The sequence below is a fragment of the Phocoena phocoena genome, chromosome 18 (assembly GCF_963924675.1).
Source record: "Phocoena phocoena chromosome 18, mPhoPho1.1, whole genome shotgun sequence".
NCBI lineage: Eukaryota > Metazoa > Chordata > Mammalia > Artiodactyla > Phocoenidae > Phocoena > Phocoena phocoena.
Window position 1 is genome coordinate 971,550 of NC_089236.1, and position 24,092 is coordinate 995,641.

A 24,092-nucleotide genomic window follows, 5' to 3' on the forward strand; every position below is an offset into this window, starting at 1 on the left:
ACAACTACTGAAGCCCTCGTGCCTACAGCCCATGCTCCACAACAAGAGAAGCCACCGCAATGAAAAGCCCGTGCACCCCAACAAAGAGTAGCCCCCACTCGCCACAACTAGAGAAAGCCCGCGCGCAGCAATGAAGACCCAACCCAGCCAAAAAAAAAGACCCGAATAACACCACCAACCCACATGACCTAGCTGATCTTTACGTTCACTCCTCTCAACAGCAGAATGCACATTCTTCTCAACTGCACAGGGCATATTCACCAAAACAGACTACATCCTGGTTATAAAATACGCCTCAACAAGCTAAAGGAACTGAAGTGACATAAAGTATGTTTTGGCACTATAATGGACTTAAACTAGAAATCAATAACAAAGATATATGGAAAATCCTCCCAAATTTAAATAAATTAAACAACACACTTTTAACTATAACTATATTACTATCTGCTAGCAGCGAGCAATTAGAAGTTGAAAAGTTTTGAAGGTACCTTTTACAATAGCTCCTAATTCATGACCTATGTATGTATGAATCTAACAAAGCACATGCAGGCTCTGGTGATTCCACCTTATACCACATTATGGAATAGGCAAAACTCTAGGGACAGAACCAGAGCAGTGGCTGTGGGCCTGGGGATGGGGAGGGGAGGCTGATGGCAAAGGGGAAGGAGGGGACTTTGTGGGGTGACGGGCATGCTCTAAAGCTGGGGGTGGGGTGACCTGACTTCACGCATTTCTCAGAACACACAGGACTGGACACTAAAACTGCCAGAGTTTACTGTATGTAAATTACAGCCTGATTTTACAAATTAAAACACACACACACGAACAGGAGAAATGAAATTCGAGTTTCAATGTGCACTTCTGTGCGCTCTCAGTGCTGGTCGCTCTCACGTGCTCCCGCCATACTTGAACACAACCCTCCCACTCCGACCACAACCCACCAAAAGGAGGATCATTCTGAGCCTCAGTGGACCAAGACCAAAAGTCCAGCAAGCTTGCATTCTTTAAGAAAAGGCACACATTTAAACTGTAGTATTTACCGTGAACACTGCTTCCTGTAATTACTGACAGTCTCCAAGTCCTTACCAAAATGACTAGCGTGGACTTCCCTGGTGGCACAGTGGTCAAGAATCCGCCTGCCGGGCTTCCTTGGTGGCGCAGTGGTTTAGAATCTGACTGCTAATGCGGGGGACACGGGTTCGAGCCCCGGTCTGGGAGGATCCCACATGCCGCGGAGCGGCTGGGCCCGTGAGCCACAACTGCTGAGCCTGCGCGTCTGGAGCCTGTGCTACACAACAAGAGAGCCCGCGATAGTGAGGGGCCCGCGCACCACGATGAAGACCGGCCCCACTTGCCACAGCTAGAGAAAGCCCTCGCACAGAAACGAAGACCCAACACAGCAAAAATAAATTAACTAATTAATAAAAACTCCTACCCCCAACATCTTCTTTAAAAAAAAAGAAAAGAAAAGAAAAAAAAGAATCCGCCTGCCAATGCAGGGGACACGCACGCAGCAACGAAGACCAAACACAGCCAAAAAGAAAAAGACTAGCATTTTCTAAATTTTACAGGTAAGGTTCAGATGCAAATTCTCACATCTACATGGATAAATATCATTTTTACTTCTAGATCTCGGCTGCTGCCCTGCTTGTGTAAGGTAAGTCCACTTAAAGTTCATACTTAATTCCATGACCATTCCCAGGGCTCCTACCAGCTACCTTGATCTCAGGTCTGAAATTCCAGAGGTAAGATGAAGCCTCTGTACCACAGCTAGTGAGCCTTAATGCTCTGTAACAGCCAATGCATTAGACGGGCTTTTCAGAATAAACTTATTTTTCCAGCACGGTAGATTCTCTTGCCAGGCAAGATTTGATTTCAAAATTGCACTAAGTTCTAGAAATTCAGGTTCCATTCTTGCACGCTCCCACATTTCAGCAGAGTGTTAGGAAACCTTCTGACCCAGGCTCCCGCCCGCTGGGGTTTGGGTAGAAGACAAACTGACCACAAAGAACTACGCTCAGATTTCTGGGGCTGTGACCCTCGGGACTCAGTAAATCCCACAACTGGATGGTTTGTGGTGGAAGCATTGTTTGTATTAATTCACATGCTCTGCCTCCTGACTCCGGACAATTCACTAAAGTAATGATCATTCTCTTTTTATTAAAAAAAAGTCTCCAAGTAGCCTGGATTAATTTTTCTACAATGAGAATTTTTCCTTTTATAATTGGGAAAAAGGGAGCCATAAAGAATTGCTAAGAAGGGGTGGCTAGCAGGAAGCCTCCGGGCACTAAGATGGGGAGGTGCCATGAGGCTGGCGGGGAGCGGGTGCAGCCATGGCCTTGGCCCTTCAGCTTCAAGGTCATTTTTATTTAATTTATTTTTTAAAAAATATTTTTTATTTTTATTTTTTTTGCGGTACGCGGGCCTCTCACTGTTGTGGCCTCTCCCGTTGCAGAGCACAGGCTCCGGACGCAGAGGCTCAGCGGCCATGGCTCAAGGGCCCAGCCGCTGCGCGGCATGTGGGATCCTCCCGCACCAGGGCACAAACCTGTCTCCCCTGCATCGGCAGGCGGACTCTCAACCACTGCGCCACCAGGGAAGCCCCAAGGTCATTTTTAGATGGAAGGTTCTCTCAGGTTAGATATCACATGATAAACATAACAGTTTTTTTTTTTAAGTCCAAAAATTATACTTCTATCTGATAGAGACAGGAAGGCAAGAAAGGTTGTAAAGTCCTAAAGAAAAACCGTGAGGCAAAATTCTATTCACAGTATAATGTTAAGTATGTTAGAGAAAGAGAGAAAATAAACAGAAGAAATGGAAAGAAATACAAATACAGGAAAGTACTAAAACATTTTTGGAATAATGGACCCGAGTAGCATTCTCCCAAACTTTCTTTATTCTTTAAAATAAATGTTTAACATCCCCAGATTGTTAGAAACCTAATATAACTTAACAAACACATGGTATCACATCAGGCAGGTTTTGATTGGGGGGATTTATTTTCTCATTTGTTTGGAAAACATAAGGTGAAATTAAGATGCATTAGTTGCGGGTTTCCCTGGTGGCACAGTGGTTAAGAATCCGCCTGCCAATGCAGGGGACACGGGTTCAATCCCTGGTCCGGGAAGATCCCACATTCTGCAGAGCAACTAAGCCCATGCGCCACAACTACTGAGCCTGCGCTCTAGAGCCCGCGAGCCACAACTACTGAACCCATGAGCCACAACTACGGAAGCTCACACACCTAGAGCCCGTGCTCCGCAACCAGAGAAGCCACCGCAATGAGAAGCCCACGCACCACAATGAAGAGTAGCCCCTGCTCGCCGCAACTAGAGAAAAGCCTGTGTGCAGCAACCAAGACCCAAGGCAGCCAAAAATAAAATAAATAAATAAATTTAAAAAAAGAGGCTCAAGTCACTTAGTGAAGACAGCCGCCAAATCAGACACCGTTAAAAGTCTGAACGAGTGTTAACATGTGGTCACATGTTCACATGTCAGGTCATCATATGTGTCATTATAAACTTTCATTTCCATCGCGTAAATATTATATATTAAATTGACCCCAAAAAGGAATTTATTGATGTTCTCATTGGAGGCAACGGAGCCTGGCCTTGCATTAGGGTCACCTGATGTGACCACGATGACCCAGGCATGGGTGAACCACCCTCGCCGGACCAGGACGAGGGGTCGGGTCAGGAAGCCAGAGAAAGGCCCTCAGCTGCTCAGTGCAGGGCGGGTGGCTCGAGGTCTGCTCTGGAGCCCTCGGTCCCCTGTCCCCTCGCCCCTGCAGGGGGTCTCTTCTGGCGCCACGAGCGGCACAACCTATATGCCCCTCCTCCAGCAGGGTCGCAGAAGAGAAGACACTTCCCTTAAAAACAAGCTAACCAAAAAGAAAAAAAAACAAGCTAACTACGTGAAGCCCCCTCTGCGGGGACCGTGCTGGGAGGAGCCCTGGGCGCTCAGGGCCACGTCCGGAAGGCTAAGCAGTGACGCCGGGGCCCCTCCGAGCCCTCAGTGTCACGAGATCCGGGTGGAAAGACCAGGAGGAGATGGAGGCCTTTGCTGTGTGAACTGGAGGAGCGTCAGGCCCTCGGCCTCCGGACCAGGAAACACGCTCGGGCCCCAGGTTTGCTCCCACATTCTCACCTCAACCATCGTCACAGAGCAGACGAAACATCATCACTGACTGGACAGACAGTGAGGGGCTCCGGAGCGAAGCCCGCGTCAACCCTGGGCAGCAAGTGTCACATTTCAGAAGCCGGGGTGACACCGGGGTCTCAGTGGGGCAGGAGCTGCTTGTGGGCCCGGGTGGGCTGGACCCTGCGAGGGCACCTCCCGCTCAGCCTGGAGCATCCTCGGCGGTGGGAACAGGGCCCCCAGAGAGCCTGCTTTTGCCGAGTGACGTTGTCGGAAAAACTAAATGCAAATGCCACAAGAAATGAAAGGGTTCCTTTTGGGTGATTTCTTTAAGCTTCTACACAATTGCATACGACAACATGAACATAGTCTCTCATTCAGTTAGAAGAAAAACAAAATAACATTGTTAGCTGTTCAGAAAATGTATTTCTGCTAAACATTCTAACACCCCTGAAAGATAACACTATCCCGGGGGTTTGACGAGAGCCCATGTACCAGATGGTTAAAGACAATGTTTCCTGTCACGTGAACGGCATCCTGACCTGCAGGTACACGATGCCCACGCCTTCGACTGCCTTTGACCCAAGGAGCTGGAAGGCCAGCTGTTCCAGCCCCGGCGGGCAGGTGTCCCCACTCACCTGGACGTGCAGGGCGCCCTCTACCGCCTCCCGGATGTCGGAACAACCGCTGATGAGTGACAGCTGCTCCTCGGCGCCCCGCGAGCCTTTCAGGGAGCCCGACTGCTCCAGCAACTTCATCTCTTTTCTGGAAAGCAGTGAAGAGTGAGCCGTGAGTATTCGGAAACAATTCAAAATCAAACAGAGGTCTACGTTACTCATCGGCAGGGAAATGCAAATCAAAACCACGGGACGCCCATTAGGATGGTGACGGTGAACAGAAGAGAGAAGCCAAGCGCTCGCGGGGATGTGGAGAAACAACCCTGTGCACTGCCGGCTGGAACGTAAAAGCTGCAGCCAGCGGGGCAGATGTTGGGTGGTTTCTCAACAAGTTAAAAATAGGACCATGATGAACTGGTGACTCCACTTTTGGGTGTACACCCCCAAAAGCTGAAAGCTGGGACTCAAACACATATTTGTACCCCCGTGTCCATACCAGCCTTGCTCAGTGGCCAAAAGAGGGGAACAACCCAATGTCCACAGACGGATGAATGGATACACAACCACACAATGGAATGTTATTCAGCCTTAAGAGGGAAGGAAACCCTGACACAGGCTACACCGAAACGCAGCAGGACGCTATGTCCTCAGCCTGCCTTTTGTCTGTGGAAAAACTTTAGCCAAAGAATAAGTTTAATCAGAGAAGTGAGAAAATGCAGAAACAAAGGAAAACAGTCAAAGGAGACCAAAAAATAATCGTTTAGTCATTGAGCATAGCCAAGGACCTTTAGTTCCCCCTTAAGGGATAGAGATAATACTCTGAGCCTATCCTGTGAGCTGTCTTGTAGATACTGAAACCCTCACCAGGTGGAAGAAGTTAACTCCATGATGACCAGACTGTAGCCATGACAGAAGCTGCCACAATTCCGAGAACTGGCCTCAAAGAGATGGAAGCAAACCGAATGTGGAACTGAAGGTTAACTGTACCTAAAACAATCAAAATGACGCTGGTCAGACCACCGATGACCAATATCGTGGTGACTGTCAGAGCTGCCTGTGCTGTTTCTGCCGGTAGAATAAAAGCTGTCTGTATAAGCTCTTGCCCCCTGGTTGTCAGCGGGGGAAGTCGGCCTTTGGACAGGCATCCGTCTCCCTCCGCCCCCCACCCCGGCTGCCGGCCTGCAAAATAAAGCAAACCTTCCTTTCCACCAGCCTGGCCTCTTTATCGGCTTTTGAGTGGCGAGTGGCCGGACCCCACTTCCGGTTACAACACCATGGATGAACCTTGAGGACATTATGATCAGTGAAACAAGCCAGCCACAAAAGGACAAGTATTGTACGATTCCACTTGTACGAGGTCCCTAGAATAACCAACTTCACAGAGACAGAGAGAGAGTGGGGGCTGCCAGGGGCTGGAGCAGGTTGCTGTCTAATGGGGACAGAGTCTCCGTTTTGCAAGATGACGACGTCAAGAGTGATGGAGACAGATGGCTGTGCAACAGTGTGAATGCACTTAATATCACTGAACTGGACCAAAAAATTATTAAGACAATAAATCTTATGTTATATGTATTTTAAAATTAAACTTTTTAAAAAAAATCTTTAAAGGGTGAAATAAGGCCCATGGTGGGTAAAACCAGAAACCAGTGGTTGTTCAGCCTCAGTGGGCCCCTGGGGAGAAGGGCACAAGGAGGCGCCTCGCAATGTGGACCAGGGCTGCGTGGCTGTAACTCACGACACGTTAAATACACAAGGTAAGCACACGCACAAACGTGTGCAGGCTTTCCAGAACATTCTCTGGATTTCTCTGCCAGTGACTCAGCCACTTTCACGCCACAGGTTTTATCGCTAAGCCGTCGGAGTCCTTTGGAGGGAACAAGTCGGGTTGGCGCTCCTGGGCGCAGGGTGTCAGCCAGGGGTCGGGGAGGCCCTGGGTTGGGGCGATGGCTTGAGTGTGGCCAGTTACCTGGAGGGTCTGGGTCTCAGGTCACCGCACCGGGCGCTGCGGGAACAGGAGACCACGGGAAGGCCGGGCATGATGTGAGTGAGGCCTGGACAGGAGGGATGGCCCTGGGCCGGTGTCTGCAGGGCATCCCCGAGCCGAGGTAACCCATGGGCAGCCCTGCTTGTCCTGTCCTGTCCTGCCTTGTCCTGTCCTGCCTTGTCCTGTTCTGCCCTGTCCTGCCTTGTCCTGTTCTGCTCTGTCCTGTCCTCTCCTGTCCTGTCCTGCTTTGTCCTGTCCTGTCCTGTCCTGCCCTGTCCTGTCCTGTCCTGCCTTGTCCTGTTCTGCTCTGTCCTGTCCTCTCCTGTCCTGTCCTCTCCTGTCCTGTCCTCTCCTGTCCTCTCCTGTCCTGTCCTCTCCTGTCCTGTCCTGTCCTGCCCTGTCCTGTCCTGTCCTGCCTTGTCCTGTTCTGCCCTGTCCTGCCTTGTCCTGTTCTGCTCTGTCCTGTCCTCTCCTGTCCTGTCCTGCTTTGTCCTGTCCTGTCCTGTCCTGTCCTCTTCTGTCCTGTCCTGTCCTGCCCTGTCCTGTCCTGTCCTGCCTTGTCCTGTTCTGCCCTGTCCTGTCCTGCCCTGTCCCGGGGAGGCCGGTACTCCTGAGGCACCAGGGCCCACAGGGGTCGGCCAGCTCCCTTGTTCTGTTTTTTTCTTAAAGCTGTGCATTTTGTATTTCGCTTTAGCTACAAATTGAGGAAGAGAAACTTTCTTGCTACTGTTACTGTGAGAAAACGGAAAGATGTGCTGAAATACAGGTTTCTTTATTAATTTACCAAAAAGAAGCTTCAGGCAAAGAGAACAAGTCCACGACGCATCAGGCGGACGCAGCCTCTCCTGCTTCTGGGACGGCTTCGTGAAGAAGCCCTCGCAGGCCATCACCATGCAGGGGACTCAGGCTTCAATTTTTTAAAAGGAGACAGAATCTGTGACAGTTTTATCATATAAATGATTTGGAAGAGCTGTGGTATATCAGCTAAAACAAACAAACCAAAAAATCTAGTTACACTAGTTCCAATATTCTTCATTGAGTGTTTTGGAAGAACTTCTGCCTCGAGCTTTGCAGGGGACGAACATAAATACCTGGAAAAGGTACGACGCTCAGCTGGCTTCTCAGCCTCACACACTCACTACTCGGAGGCCAAGAACGCCCGCTAAGAGGCTGCAGTGCCCCAGCCTGACCTCTAGAGGTCAGCCCAGCACCAGGACTCAAGGCTCCTAACTTCAGCAAAGTTAGGAGAAAAGATGTTAACAATTAACAGTATAGGGTCCAAAATGGGTGATCTTTTTGTATACTTCTGTTTTTGAGATTTTATTTTAAACAGACATTTATTAATTTAAAAAGATAAGAACTTATCAAAGAAATAAAACACAAGTATTTCCCAAACAGCAGGATGTGTTCCCAGGTCAGATCCTAAGCCCTGGTGTAGGGACAGGGGACAGGAGACTGTGGGTTTGGGTTATAAACTCTAGTTAATAGTTGTCTTTATGCATGCATTTACTTAATAAAATTGTTTAAAATATAACCACCTAGGCACTGAGCTGTTTCAGAGGATTCCTCGTGTCCTGTGCTCTGCACCCCGCCTGTAGCCCTGTCCTCACTGCCTGCTTCCTGTCTGCGGCCAACTCCACGAGGAGCGCCACTGTCAGCCTGTTATGAAGCGCCAAGGGGATCTGGGGCAGGCTTTTCTACTTCCCCCTCTTCCCTGAGGTCTGAGGCACTGAGGCAGCTGGAAATGGAGAGGATGCAGCGGGAGGGCAGAGCCAGGCAGGACCAAGCTCATGAACGCAAGTCTACCTGGCCTCCGCCAACAAAAATCCTAAATCACAGAGGCACAGGGCAGGGGCCAGCTGGGAAACGAGGGGCCAGGCCAGACGTGTCCCAGGGCCCGGGGATGCTCAGCTGCATCAAGCTGATGCTCCACAAAGGCCCCAGTTACGTCGGGACGACATGCCGCGGTGCCCTCGGCCCCTGCGGTGGAATGCTGTGCGGACACTTTCTTTTCATTCGCTCATCTCATTTTTATCATTTTCAGTGTCTCTGAAGTGGGAAAATACCAAACTTTTTATTAAAAATAGAAGCCACTTGGGGCTTCCCTGGTGGCGCAGTGGTTGGGGGTCCGCCTGCCGATGCAGGGGACGCGGGTTTGTGCCCCGGTCCGGGAAGATCCCACATGCCGCGGAGCGGCTGGGCCCGTGAGCCATGGCCGCTGGGCCTGCGCGTCCGGAGCCTGTGCTCCGCAACGGGAGAGGCCACAACAGTGAGAGGCCCGCGTACCGCCAAAAAAAAAAAAGAGTTTCAACATTTTATTTTCTACTACAGGATGTTCAGAAGAACTGAATATGGTAAGTGAGGCAAACCGCAAGGGCGGGACAGACGGCAGAAAAGTCTGTGAAAAACACAGCCACAGACTCTAGAAAACGTTCCTATGACTCAGTTAAAACAACTATTGAGCTAGTGCTCAGTATGTTCTAGGCTCTGGGGACAAGAATCGCTTTATTTCTGTGCCCATCCTGGCTGGTGTTTGGAGATCAAACACCGAGGGGCGCCGAGAGGAAGGCACAGCTCCATCCTCACCTGTGTGACAACAAGGACCACAGAACAGGGGCCACAAAAGGATGTTCCTTGGGACTTCCCTGGGGTGGTCCAGTGGGTAAAACTCTGCGCTCCCAATGCAGGGGGCCTGGTTCGATCCCCGATCAGGGAACTAGATCCCACATGCCGCAAATAAGACCCGATGCAGCCTAGATAAATAAGTATTAAAAAAAAAAAATAATAAGGATGCTCCTTGAACACAACAATGACCCAGCAGTCAATTCAACCCAATCGGGAAGATACACTGTTTATGCTTCTTGACAAAAGGATAAAGTTGGCTCTCCTTAAGCCTCGTGCCTAAGACATGGCCAGGGATACTTCATCTTGGGGTCCTGAACCTCTCAGGACCACAGCCAACACCCAGTGTTGCTGTCGACGTGAGCCGACAGCCATTTCGGCCTGCAGGCTGATGGTTTTCTTACTGAAAGAAGCAGTGACAATTCTTTCCTGGCTGAAAAGATTGTGACACTCAGAACTCACCTTCCTGACCAAAATATTCCCAAAAGTAAGGCTTGGATTCGAGCCTCTTAACTTGGTCTCTGGTGCAGGAATGACACATTTGAAAATCCCCTGATTTAAGAAAGGGGAGCAGGTGGCCTTACATTAGTCACAATACCTAAAACTGAGTGGTGCCCCACCTAGGAGGGTGACCAGACAGCACTCAAACCCAATTCTCCTTGAGGCTTTTGCCAGCAACAATCTGAGCAGAGGCAGTCACAAGATATCCCGAAATCCCACTTCCTGTCAGAAGTACAACCAGTCCTGCATATTAAAGTGAACTCGACTTACACATATGTGGGTTATAAAAACAAAGCCACTGTATGAGGAAAGATTTGTGTGTACTCAAGTCTTAAGACACATAAGAATTCAGTACACTTGCCTGTTCTAGAACAAGGATGCTAATAGTAATTGTTTTGGTTTGGTGTTTTTTGTTTTGTTTGGTTTGGTTTGGTTGAAAAATCTTACAGGCCAATCTAATTGGCCACCAATAATAGTTTAAAGTATTAGATCTTAATTAAGCAAAGTAGTAGGAAAATAGCCTTTAATCTGGCCTAAAAAAAAAGGAACAAGAAAACCCTACTTATAATTTCCCCACATTCTCCCTGATAACTGAAAGGACTTTAAAAGTGGCCAAGATCTTTAATGATACACCCCAAAAATAAGGCCTATTAATACAAATACCCCAAGAAGTAGGACAAAGAACTTTTCAATTAGGAATCATAAGAGTTTGCTCTTGGTTACAGCTGCGCTGGAACTAGGTCTACAAAATAAAAGATGAAACGATAACAGAACTGAACAGAGTAGAGGTCAGTAAACTACAGTCCAGTTCCCATAAGGCCTGAGAGAGAATGATGATTTTTACATTTTTTGTTTTGTTTTGTTTTGTTTTTTGCGGTACGCAGGCCTCTCACTGTTGTAGCCTCTCCCGTTGCGGAGCACAGGCTCCGGACGTGCAGGCTCAGCGGCCATGGCTCACGGGCCCAGCCACTCGGTGGCACGTGGGATCTTCCCGGACTGGGGCACGAACCCGTGTCCCCTGCATCAGCAGGTGGACTCTCAACCACTGCGCCACCAGGGAAGCCCGATTTTTACATTTTTAAATGGTTGAAAAAAACAAACAATACTTTGTGACGTGTGACAATTTTGTGGACTCCAAAGCTAGTGCTAACACACTAAGTTTGCTGGGACGCAGGCCTGGCCCCTTGTTTGCACACAAACTGGCAGCTTCAGCTCCACAAGGAGGAACTGAAAAGCCTAAAGCTCTACCATCTGGCCTTTCCGAGCTGGTCTGCAGCCCGCACCAGGCTGGCTCAGGGTCGCCTCCCCAGCCTGGGCTTCCCTCAAACCCTGGGCCTGCTGTTCAGCTAAACTCAGCTCCAAACTGCCTCCAGCAACACGCTTGCCAGAAAGCCAAGTAAAAGCCCAGCATGTGAGGCCCAGCACGACTGTCACCACCATCCCCATAGGGACTCCCTGCGCCCCGACTCAGACAAACCACTAATGTGGGAACAGAAGATAAATTTATCAAAGTCAGTGTAATTTTACCTACTTAGGAATGCCACAAATTCCTCAAAGTTCTTTACACTGTGTTCCCCTTAATGGTTGTTACACTCAATAAGTTCCTATTGCTCCCTACATCACCTTGATGAAATAAAATTCGTATTTCAAGGAATTTTATTTATGAATTTATTTACAAATTTAATTTATGAACTTATTTATCAATTTAATCTATACATTTATAAATATTATTTGTAAATTTCAAGGAAAATTTAAACATAAAACTTTTTTCTGCCCAGGACAGAGAAACCAGGGCAGGGTCCTGGTTCCCCCTCAAGGAACATACATCACAATACCTTGAGTTCTTCTACCGGAACTAAGACCCCAACCCAGTGGAGGATGGCAACTTCAAGCTGAGCTCAAGATTCCTGGAGCTCCGCCCTTTACTCACCACCGACCAATCAGAAGAAAGTCTGCACACAGTGGGAGAGGAGGAAGACTCTGACCCCCTCCCCCAATGATTCTCCCTTTAATTTCATGGTTGAGGAGAATCTTTGGATTTTTTTTTTTTGGAACATGACCCCACCTTCTCCGCAGGTTGCCGGCCTCCTGAATAAAGCAACCTTTCCTTTCCAAACAACAGTGGTCTCTCCAGTACTGGCTTTTGAGCAGTGAGTTCAGTAACAAATATACATATTTGACACATAACCCTTCATCTTCATCCCCAAAACTTACACAACTGTGCTTTAACCTCTAACAGGAGGAAGAATCCTCAGACTTTCTGAAAGACTGTTTCCTGGGTTATAATCCTCAGGTTGGCTCAAATAAAATTTTCCACTTCTTTCTTAGATTAACTATCAATATTTTTTCATCCTCCACTAAATTAAAACTAAGTTCTTTGTGCTGCCTTGTTCCTTTGATGTCTTTTAAAAACACTCTAGGGCTTCCCTGGTGGTGCAGTGGTTAAGAATCCACCTGCCTATGCAGGGGACATGGGTTCAAGGCCTGGTCTGGGAAGATCCCACATGCCACGGAGCAACTAAGCCCAAGCGCCACAACTACTTCGCCTTTGTGCTTAGAGCCTGTGCTCCACAACAAGAGAAGCCACGGCAATGAGAAGCCCGTGCACCGCAACAAAGAGTGGCCCCCGCTCACCGTAACTAGAGAAAGCCTGTGTACAGCAACAAAGACCCAATGCGGCCAAAAATAAATAAATAAGTTAATAAATTTATTTTTTTTTAAAAGGGAAATCTATTAAAAAAAACACTCTTACCATATGATCCAGCAATTGTACTCCTTGGTATTTACCCTTAGGAGTTGAAAACATGTCCATACAAAAACCTGTGTGGATGTTCGTTTATAGGAGCTTGGTTCATAACTGTCAAAATGTGGGAGCGCCCAAGATGTCCTCCGGTAAGTAAATGGATAAATAAACTGCGGTGTATCCCAACAATGGAGTATTATTCGGTGCTAAAAGGAATGAGTTATGAAAAGACATGGGGAAAACTTAAGTGCATATTATTAAATGAAAGAAGTCCACGTGACCAGGCTACAGACTGTGTGATTCCAAACGATACAGTATAAAGCTCAGTGGCTGACAAGGGCTTGGGAGGAGGGAGCACAGGTGAAATGGAGCAGGACCCTGCGGGGCCCTCCTGGATACAAAAGCCTTTTTGTGTCCCCTTTTCTTGTTGGCAGGAAAAAGGGTTCAGCCTCATAGACCTTCCCTGAGTTCCAAAGGGCAGCTTCAAACAGTTGCTGATCAGGGAAGGGAGGGGATGCAGAGACCGGGGAGGAGCGGTCAGGAAACAGCGCAGCCTTGGGGCAGGTCCTGGTTCCACCTCAAGGAATACACATCGCAATACCTGTCTGAGCTCTCCTGCAGAGCCCAGGTGGAGGATGGTAACTTCAGGCTGAGCAGAAGATTCCTGGAGCTCCGCCCTCTTACCTCACCACCAACCAATCAGAAGGAAGTCCCACACCCTGAAGCACTCACCCCAAATTTTGCCTATTAAAGACTTTTCCCTAAAAACCACTGGGGAGTTCGGGTCTTTTGAGCACAAGCCACCAGCTGTCTTGCTTGGCCCTGCAGTAAACCTTTCTCTGCTCCACACTCTGACATTTTGGTTTTTTGGGCCTCACCGTGCATCAGGAACATGAAGTTTCATTTGATAACACAGGAAACTTTTAGGGCAGTAACTTTTCCTTATGATACTATAATGGTGGATACATGTCCATATGTCTGAACCCACAGAATGTACAGTAAGTCCCTTACATACAAACGAGTTCCATTCCAAGAGCACGTTCGTAAGTCCAGTTTGTTCCTGAGTCCAACAAAGTTAGCCCGGGCACCCAACTAAGACAATCAGCTATATCTACCGCTGCGTTTACGCTTGCTTCCGGACATCCTGGGCTTGAACTAAAGATACTCTACTGCTGTACTCTAGACAGTACTGTACAGTAAGGTACACAAAAGCACGGCGGCTGTCCACTTGTAGAGGATGCACACACGTGACAGTGTACGCCAGACAGGGGAACTAGCTTACGTGATTGGACACGCGAACACACGTTTGCAGCTTGAAGGCTCGTATGTAGGGGACTTACTATACAACACTAAGAGTGAACTGTGATATTAACTATGGTCTTTGGATGATGATGATGTGTCATTGTAGTTGTAACAAATGTACCATCCGGTGAGGGATGTTGACAGTGGGGGCGCTGTGCATGTGTTTGGGGCTGGGGGAACACAGGAAAGCTCTATACCTCTCCTCAGTTTTGCTGTGAACCTAAAACTGCTCTAAATAATGAGATCTGTTTTAAAAAGAGAGGGACTTCTCTGGTGGCGCAGTGGATAAGACTCCGCACTCCCAATGCAGGGGGCCTGGGTTCAATCCCTGGTCAGGGAATTAGATCCCACATGCATGCCACAGCTAAGAGTTTGCATGCCACAACTAAGGAGCTGGCAAGCTGCAACTAAGGACCCCTGGAGCTGCAACTAAGGAGCCTGCCTGCCACAACTAAGACCCGGTACAACCAAATAAATAAATAAATATTTTAAAAATAAATAAATAAAATAAAAAGAGAAAATGTAGGAATTAAAAAGGAGCTGTTTCATTAAAAAAAATATTTATCAACTAAAAAAATAAAAGAATTGAAACCAGCAAAAGGCAGGGTTGCCCTAAGGGTACATGCACGAGGGGACTGTGTCTGAGACCCAAGGTCAGGAGTGAAGGAGACAAAGTCAGACCCTACTCAGTCCCCTGACCCAGGAGCAGGACCGAGAAAACCCCCAGCGGAGAGTTTGCAGTACACTACACTAGGTCCAGCGCAGGCCCAGGCTTTCCACAGACTATGGCCAAACTCATTCGAGCTCAGAGGTCACCAAACACACAAGGCAACGAAGGGGAACAGGTTTTTTCGCCCCAAAATATGCCACCTTGGCACAAGGATTGTTTTGAGATAAACGCAATCAAAACCCGGCAGATTCAGGAAAGGTTCTTTCCTTCCCCCTCAACTGCCTAAATTTCCATTGGAAAGGGGGCCTGGGTCAGAAGAGACAGTTTTACCTGAGAAACCCCTGCACAATAGGGCAGCCTTTGTTATCCCAAGGGCTCCTCTCCTTCCTGGGAAAGGCCTTCCCTCCTCTGTATCCTGACGTCAAGGTTTATAGAAGCCTCAGCTGCCCCGCTAAGCCTTGTGAGTCCTAATGGCTTTAGGGGGCTCCCCTTTGTACATAATTCCATCTGGTTTTCTCCTGTTAATCTGCCTTATATCAATTTAATTATCAGCCCAGCCAAAGAACCTAGAAGGGAAGAAGGGGACACTTTCCCACCCCTACCGTGATAAACCACCGCAAACTTTTTCTTCTTAGCACCTACTACTACTGTGATATCGTGACTTACAATAAGAAAGATGTAGCTGGTCTTCACAGAGCTGGCACAGAACTCCTAAAAACTCTTGGAATTTCCTGTGAAGAGAGCAACAGATGTGTCTTTTGTTATGTTAATGAGGTGACTTTTGAAAGCACCTCAGGATCGGGGCTGGTTGCCTGTGGCACCATCCCAGTAATTACAGCCTTGCCCCTGACCTGGGGGCGGAGAGTGAGTTCAGTCACCAGCGGGCAATGATTTAATGGATTTAATCAACAGTGCCTAAATGATGAAGCCTCCATAAAACCCAAAGACGGGGTTCAGAGAGCCTCCAGGTTGAAGAGGTGGAGATTCGGGGGGAGGGCACCCAGAGGGCAGGAACACTCCCCGCCCCTCCACGTGTCCCCTGTGCCTCTCTTCATCTGGCTGTTGATGTGTAGCCCTAACACCGTAGGTAATAAACCAGAAATCTAGTGAGTAGCTAGTCTCCCGGACCCGTGAGCCGCTCTAGCCACGGTTAGCAAAGCCAAGGAGGGGGCTGTGGGAACCTCTGCGGGAGCACAGGTGACAACTGGGCTTAATTGGCGTCTGAATCGAGGGGCTCGCGGGACCGAGTCCCTCACCTGCGGAGCCTGATGGCATCTCAGAACTGAGCTGAGTCGTAGGACGGGCAACTGGGGTCAGAGAACTGCTTGGTCCGGGAAAACCCACACGTCAGGAGTGGAAACCGGAATCTCAACTATTAAACGCGTGGGTCGAGCAATTCTTGTGTAAAGGGCCACATAGGGATACTTCAGGCTTTGTGGCCACATGAGGTCTCTGTTACATACTTTTCTTCTTTTTTATTTTATAATCCTTAAAAGTGTTAAATTCAATCCTAGCTCACAGGATACACCAAACACACCGCAGCCCGGATCTGGCCAGTTGCCTGGTTTGCCAGAGCTGATGCTGAGACACCAAGCATGCCAGTGACTCCTTTTGGACTGTCCGCCCCACTCCGCTCCCCTCCCCTCGAGGTTTGGGGTCTTAGTCTATTGTGTTTACCACTTAATCTTCAGCCTCCGTGCCCAGCACACAGGAGGTGCTCAGTCAGGGTTTTTGAATGAATGAAAGTGGGAATAAGTCAGGAAAGAAATGTTTTTACCTCAAACTCCCTAATGGTTTCTGCAGTGGAGGCATGGGGGATCCCCCCAGACCTCCCTGAATTCCTTTTACCAGCCCATCCCCCCAGCTTGTGAATTCTTCGTTGCCCCCTCCCTCAGGGCACCACCCTGGACCCAGAAGCCTGGGAGTCACACCCAGGCAGGAGTGTGAAAGCAGCTCCCTAGCCTCCAGGGATGAAAACTCTGCAGAGCACTTTATGCTCCAGGACTCCAATGCAAACTCGCTGAGGCTGGATCTCCTCCCAAAATCTTACCTTTGTCTTCCTTATCCCGGCCCCAGTCCCTCACTGGTTTCTCCCAGAAGCACTTTCTTAATAAATCACTGGCCCAGGAATCTTTGTCTCAGGTTCTGATTCTGAGGAACCTGATCTAAGACAACCCCAGGTACTGGAATTATCAGATATATAATATAAAGCAATCATGTATTAAACGCTCAAAGGTTTGAAAAATGGAACCACAAACAATCAGCAAACAATGAGAAACTATTAAAAATGAGCAGGTAGATTTGGAAAAGAAGCTAATAGAACTTTTAAAATGGAAATTTAATTACTGAAATAAACTCAGTGGATGGTTTAAATAACAGATTAGACACAGCTAAAACTAGAATCAGTAAACTGGAAGAAAGATCTAAAGAATGTACCCAGAATGTCCTGCAAAGAGAGAGGGAGGTGGAAAGCTGAAAGAGACTTTAAAAGATCTGAAGGCTAGAATGAGTTGGTTCGATATATATAATCAGAATCCCAGAAGGAAAACAGACCCAGCAATCTCACACTTAGGTATGTACCCTGTGGACACTCTTGCACTTAAGCACCCGGAGACATATGAAAGGATAATAATGCAGCATTGTTTACATTAGCCCCCAGCTAGAAACAGCTATAACGTTCATCAGGATAAAATATAAATAAATAACAGCAAAGTCACACAGTAGAGTATTATATAGCAATGGACACAGATGTACTACAGCTGTAAGCAATGACATGGGTGAATCTCACAAAAATATTTTTATGAAGCACAAAAACAAGCAAAACTAAACCATATATTGTTTAGGGAAACAAATATATGATACAACTTCTTTTTAGGCAAGGTAATGGTAGATACAAAATAAAGGAAGATGGAGGTCAGATTCCAAAGGTGGACACAGGGTTTTGATAATACTGCTCTAGTCCTCAAGTTCATGAATGTTTGTTTTATCCCAGTCTTCATAAACTAGTATACGTGACCTGTTCTTTTGTACATACTTAACACGGAAAGTAACACTTGCAGAATCTCTGTAAAACGAACGGTATAGACAAATGCTGAAGGTGCCTGTCCTTGGCATGTCAGATAAACCACGGCTGGACTCTGTGTCCTATTATGTCTTTGAGTGGGTCCCTGACCATTCACAGACCTAAGTTTTCTCTGAAGCGCAGAGTCCACACAGCTCCAGGGCATGTGACACAGGAGAGCAGCTCCCTGACTCACTCGGGCTGGAAGCTGAGGGTCTACACTCAGTTCCTCCACGCCCCTCACACGTCTTCACCGCCCTAAGTCCTGTCCTCATAATCTGAGCCCCTGCTTTGGTGTGAATCCCATTCTCCATCAGCCTGGCCTTCACCCGCTCCAAGGCTGCGACAGCGAGGGGGTGTGAAATCACAGGACTTACAGCCTTGAGGACACGGAAAGAAAGACCACCTGAGGCCACGGGCCGCTGGATTCCTCCGCAGGTGCAGTGGACTTACCTGATGCTGTCCAGGGCGTATGTTACCTGCTGTTGCTCAATGTCGTACAGTTTCACCTTGAAGCCTGCACTGGCGAACAGCATTGCCCAGCTTCGCCCGATGAGGCCACTGCAGGGAGAGAAATTGAGAGGCCACCCGTTAGCTTGAAAATGGAGCATTTCCATTCCCGGCCCAGGAGGAAAGTTTCAAATTACACGGCATCCCATTCCTAAAATCTTTGATATCTTAAAACTACACATTCTAACAGCGGTATCTACTTAAACTGTTGCTTCCATGCAAGAGCTCCTGAGTCCTCACCCCAGTGCCCGTCCGGACCCCGCGGGGAGCATGGCAGAGACCAAAACTCCAGCGGGGAGGGGGCAGGGAGCCCAGGGGAAAGGCCCCCCTGGGGACCCCCAACTGACCACTGTCAGACAAGTAACTGAATCTGAAGAACAGGGACAGCATTTTCCTTCTCCTCCTCCAATAAATAATTTCTGCTACCACCACCAGCACTTGAGGCAACATAAAAACTGTTCACATCTCGGGACTTCCCTGGTGGTCCAGTGGGTAAGGCTCCGTGCTCCCAATATAGGGGGCCCGGGTTCGATTCCTGGTCAGGGAACTGGATCCCACATGCGGGCCGCAAGAAGTCCGCACGCTGAAACTTAAGATCCCACACGCCACCACTAAGAGCCGGTGCACCCAAATAAATAAATATATTTTTTAATTTAAAGAAAAGAAATGAATGCATAGCGCCCAAACCTTGGTTTCTAATATCACCTCCAATGAAGGAAGCGGGCTCAGCGTCCCTCCCTTGAAGCATCCTCACTGAATCTGCAGGGATCCACCTGGACCCCCTGACGTTGCCCCGTGGGACTTGGGAGGAAAGGGGAGCCAGTGCAAAGGGGGTGCTCAGCTGTTGGCCTGCTGTGATCAGTGAAGCCCTCTGTCTCTGACCCCGAGTCTGTCTCCCCAGCATTCGGGGAACCGTAGCAAAGCACATCATTCGTTTCCCAGTAGAGGGAACAGACGGCCCACAGGCTTCACCATGGCGACTGTGTGAGCAGCTCCGGGGAAGCGGGGCCAGGGCAGCGGCCTGGAGACAGGCTCCAAGGAGGACTCTCCCCATTCCGGCCCCCCAGCCCGCCTCCCCCCAACTCAGCTAATCTACAGTTCAGGTTCAGACACATTCCCAGCCTCAGAGTGGTTGAGGGGAGGCGCATAGCAGGCCTCCTCTTGGCCAAAATCCTTCCACGGTCCCAGGCGCTCAGCCCCTAATCCAACCAGGCAGCCCGGAGAGGGGCCACTGTCTAGTTTCAAGGTATCTCCGTGAAGCCACTGGTCCCAAATGCCGAGTGCAAACAACGAAAACCATCTCTATGCAACTTTGGAGCAGGGAGCAGCATTACACAGCAGGCCGTACTCCAGATTCTTCCGCACTATGAAATAATGTAAATTTACATGTTATGTACATACAAATTTTCTGTTAAACCCTCAGTGCCCTAGACCCGCACTGTCCAATAAGGTGGACCCCAGCCACACGCAACTATTTAAATTACCAAGAATTAAATTTGAAAATTCAGTCCATCCACAGTAGAGACCTGTTTCAAAGTACTCGATGGCACATGTGATCATGGCCACCACCTTGGACAGCAGGGGTGAACAGAACATTTCCATCTTTGCAGAGCTGCTCTAGAGCATAGGAGGAAAAAAGAAACCCTGCAGGGCCCAAGCCAGAGTCTGAACGAGATAGTCCTGCATGAAGACATCCTCGTCCACACACACACACACACACACACACACACACACACACACACACAAACTCTCTCTCTCTCTCTCTCTCTCTCTCTCCCCCCTCTCTCTCTCTCCAAGCTGCAAGGCGCAGGTAAAGGCCAGTACCATTCATGCTGGTCACCCCAGTTGACCCACCAACAACTGGCTGGTCTGAAGTGGGATGCACTGCAAGTGTAAAAACATACTGGATTTTGAAGACTGCCCCAAAAAAGGACGTAAACTATTTCATCAATAATCTTTATATCAATTATTCATTGAAACAATAACACTTTGGAAATATTACGTTAAATAAAATATATTACAATTAATTTCACCTGTTTCTTTTTACTTTCTTAATGTAACTACTAGAAAATTTAACTATGCACGTGGCTTGCGTTTGTGGCTTGCATTCTTGGTCTAAGGGGCAGCAGCAACTTAAACGATGTCTAGAACTATAATTCAATCATTTATCCTTGTATTCAGTTTGGCATTGGGATACCTAGTTCATCCCCAACTATGCTCCCAGGCTGGGCTCACACAGAAGTCAGTCACATGTCAATCTCCCAGAGGCTGTGGTTCCTTGTGGTCAACAAATGCACTGGGAGACAGACCTCATGCTACCGCTTCCAACCTTCCCATCAAAGATGTTTCACAACACTCTAGGCCTCCATGATGCTCCTGTTTGAATACTGGCTGCCAGGTAAACTAACTGATCTTCATAACTTTGTTTATGGCTAAAAGAATCAACATGAGACAAATGTCCAAAAGGAAATAATATTTGTAATAGATAAATACACAAAAAGTTCTACAAACTCAAAAGTAAAAGAGGAACATGCCAAACAAAAGGGGGGAACCTGAATAAAGTACGTGAACAAACTAACTGGGAAACATATTTTACTGCCTTAGTTCAACGACAGCAGATAAAATCCTGACCAGGTGGCAGAGGCTGATCACACTCAGTGCTGGTGAGGAGATGGGGACACCCCTCCCCAGCTCCCAGGGCTTTTACTTCCAGAATTTATCTTAGGTTAATATAAGCAATGCACAAAAATAGTTACTCAAGGTAGAATTCGTACTGGCAAAAAAGTAAAAACTAACCTTCTAATATTCAGAATTGGTTAAATAAAATCATAAACCGAAAAGGCAAATAGAGCAAATTTTTTTAACCATTGTTGAATACAGAGGTGGGTATGTGGGTATTCTTTTTTCTATATTTCAACTCTTCTGTGTTTGAGAATTTTCATAATAAAAAGTTGGGGAGAGGGCTTCCCTGGTGGCGCAGTGGTTGAGAGTCCATCCGCCTGCCGATGCAGGGGACACGGGTTCGTGTCCCGGTCCGGGAAGATCCCACATGCCGCGGAGCGGCTGGGCCCGTGAGCCATGGCCGCTGCGCCTGCGCGTCTGGAGCCTGTGCTCCGCAACGGGAGAGGCCACGACAGTGAGAGGCCCGTGTACAGCAAAAAAAAATAATAATAAAATAAATAAATAAAAAATTAAAAAAATAAAATAAAATTTAAAAGAGTTGGGGAGAGATGAGTTGTATTCCATACAACAGGCATTAAAGGCAGAGTCAGTTTACTTTTATTGTCGTGGGTTTCAAGGTCTGTATGGCCTATATTCCCCCAGAGGAGGGGTCGAGAGCAGAAGGCCCACTCCTGGGGGACCCCTCCCCCAGCTGTCAGTCACCGATGACACCACGAAGCGGACACCAGCACCCTGTGCTTGAAGAGGGCTGAGCCCCCATCTCCTTAAAGCTGGGCCTAAACTATGGAAACTGAACGTGCGCATCAGGTACTTACTGGGGCTGAAAGATGATAACGCTGGGGACACAGCGGTGGGGACGGGCAGGCGGGGGCAGGAGGGCGGGCACAGCCAGACCCCAGAGGGGGGTGCAGCATCTAGCTCACCGCTTTCCCACGGCTTTCTGGTCCCCAGCACTACCTTACTTGGGGCCCAAATACAATTAGCTTCCTGGCCTTAGAGCCAGTGACATCTTGCTAACTTTTCCTGAACCCTACAAGCCTGGGGAATAGAACGGGCCCTTACCGTTATGACTAATGCCTTAAAGCAGGGGTCCCCGACCCCCGGGCCGCTGACCAGTACTGGTCCTCGGCCTCTTAGGAACCGGGCCACACAGCAGGACGTGTGTGGCGGGTGAGCGAGGGAAGCTTCATCTGCCGTCCCCCATCGCTCCCGTTACCGCCTGAACCACTTCCCCCCGCACCCCTGGTCCGTGGAAAAACTGTCTTCCACGAAACCGGTCCCTGGTGCCAAAAAGGTTGGGGACCGCGCCTTAAAGCTTCTAAATTCATAGATCTGAATTGGTATTTCAAAGGCTGCTTATTTAGAGGTAACTTATTCTGTTACACGGCTGCAAAGCAGCCAGGGAGAAAAGTGAAGTAACAAAATTGGTTCAATTCTAATTTTATCATTAATGGCACTTAGCTTTGAATAAGTCCACTCTAGATACTTTTTAAAGTACTTTTCCATTCTACAGTTACTTATTTACTGGGCAAAAGTTGAAGTAAAACCGTCTTGATCTCAGTTGGCTATGGAATATTTGCCAATAAGAGCTATTAAATATTTCTAGGAAAAGCATGTTTAGTGTGGAGCTGACGGCAGGCAGCTGGAGCGTCCTAGGGTTTGCTCTGTGCGTCTGTGTATATGTCTGTGTGTCTTGTGCTTTAATGAAGAAGTAGCAGGAAAAAATGTATGCCTCACAAAATTTCTTATAAAGAATGTACGTAGTCACCTCGAAGTAAAATTCTGGAATAAAATAAATGAAAACAAGTTCAGGGGATGCATAGCCTGATACAGGACAACATCCTAGCAAGCCTTCCCGCTACACATCTCTGTTACAACAGCTCAAACATCTATCTACTAGGCAGGCATGAGGGACATACAATTGGTGATGACAGTTTCTACCCTAAGGGGAGGGTCCCAGAAGCAGAACTTTTCCTGGAGGACTTGGTCCCTGAGCTCAGTCCTAGAGGAGTGTGCCCAGAAAAAGGGGACAGCAAGAGGGCACATGGGGCCCCAGTGAGACAGGCTGGGACCTGGGACCCGGGACCCTTTGCCGCAGTGCTTACACCTGCGTACACACCTCTCCTCGAGCTACAGATAAGACACTATAGGGACCTGAAAATAACTGCACGCATGAGCAGTGGGGACAAACTATGAACAAGATACAAAAAGACCAGAGACCCAGTGGCCTCATCTGAGGTGCTAGGGGCAAAAGCAAGGTCCTGTTCATGATCACTGCACACAGCACCACCGGGGGGTGGGCAGACCACGTGGGCCGCCCCTCTGGCGGACCTGTGGATCTGCCCACACCCTCGCCCTATGTAAGGAAAAAGGTCACCACCACCCCACACCCCCTCAGCACGAGTCCCAGTAAAGCCTTGCCTGAGTTTCTCCTCTGGCACCTTATCAATTTCTGCTGATTAAAAGAGTCCAAGGACCTTGGCTGGTCACACCAGGAACACACGACCACGACCACGCTGGCCTTCCTGGACAGATCCTACCTTCAAAGCTCAAGGCCTAAAACCTCAGTGAACACAATGCAGTGTAGTCGGAGCTCTGAAGTCGTATTTCGGCTCAGAAACACCGTGGTCTCTAAGACCTGGCAACACCGCTAGGATGGCTTCGGGGAGACCCATCTCTACCACCATTTTGTAAAGCTGCCGTTTCCAGATTTTCCCCCTTTAATGTTCGCACAGCCCTGGACCCAAGGGGGTTTTCTCTCCTTTCTTAATTCTTCAAAAACACACTCTTACTCTCTCAGGCCCACTGCTCTGAAGGGGCTCACCCTGCAGGCTCTCAGGAAAGCTAAGTGCCCTTTACGAAAAGATCAATGGAAAAGAACTAAATAGGGGCTGTATTCCTAGTGTGCACTTTTAAGAGGGAGTCTGGTAATTATTAAGATAAAATGGAAAAACAATGGGCCAGTATGTTCCCTAAACTTTGAAATATGTATATTTTGGTCTGTTGAAATCCAAGAATGAAAGTGAACCAGGTTTTAGCCAATTAATTCACACTCCCCAGGCCCATCTTTTGAATGGATGCCCCTTGGAATGACCTATGGGGTTGAGAGAGAGAGAGAGAGAGAGAGAGAGAGAGAAAGAGAGAGAGAGGGAGAGAGAGAGACAAAGGGTACAGGAGGGGAGATGGGAGAGAGAAAGGGACCAGAGGGGAGAGGAGGGGACAGGGAGGAAGGAGGAAGAAGGGAAGGAAATCAGGGCTAC

The 24,092-nt window shown here is 48.3% G+C and overlaps 1 protein-coding gene across 1 annotated transcript in view; it reads right to left on the minus strand.

Moving 5' to 3' along the window:
* CRYL1 (crystallin lambda 1) overlaps window positions 1-24,092 on the minus strand; it is a 73,117-nt gene that overhangs the window by 47,168 nt on the left and 1,857 nt on the right. The window contains exons 2-3 of the mRNA XM_065895970.1: window positions 18,094-18,201; window positions 4,779-4,905 (exon numbers count right to left, since the gene is read on the minus strand). Of these exons, the coding sequence (XP_065752042.1) occupies window positions 4,779-4,905; window positions 18,094-18,201 (235 nt within the window). The remainder of the gene's footprint in view (window positions 1-4,778; window positions 4,906-18,093; window positions 18,202-24,092) is intronic.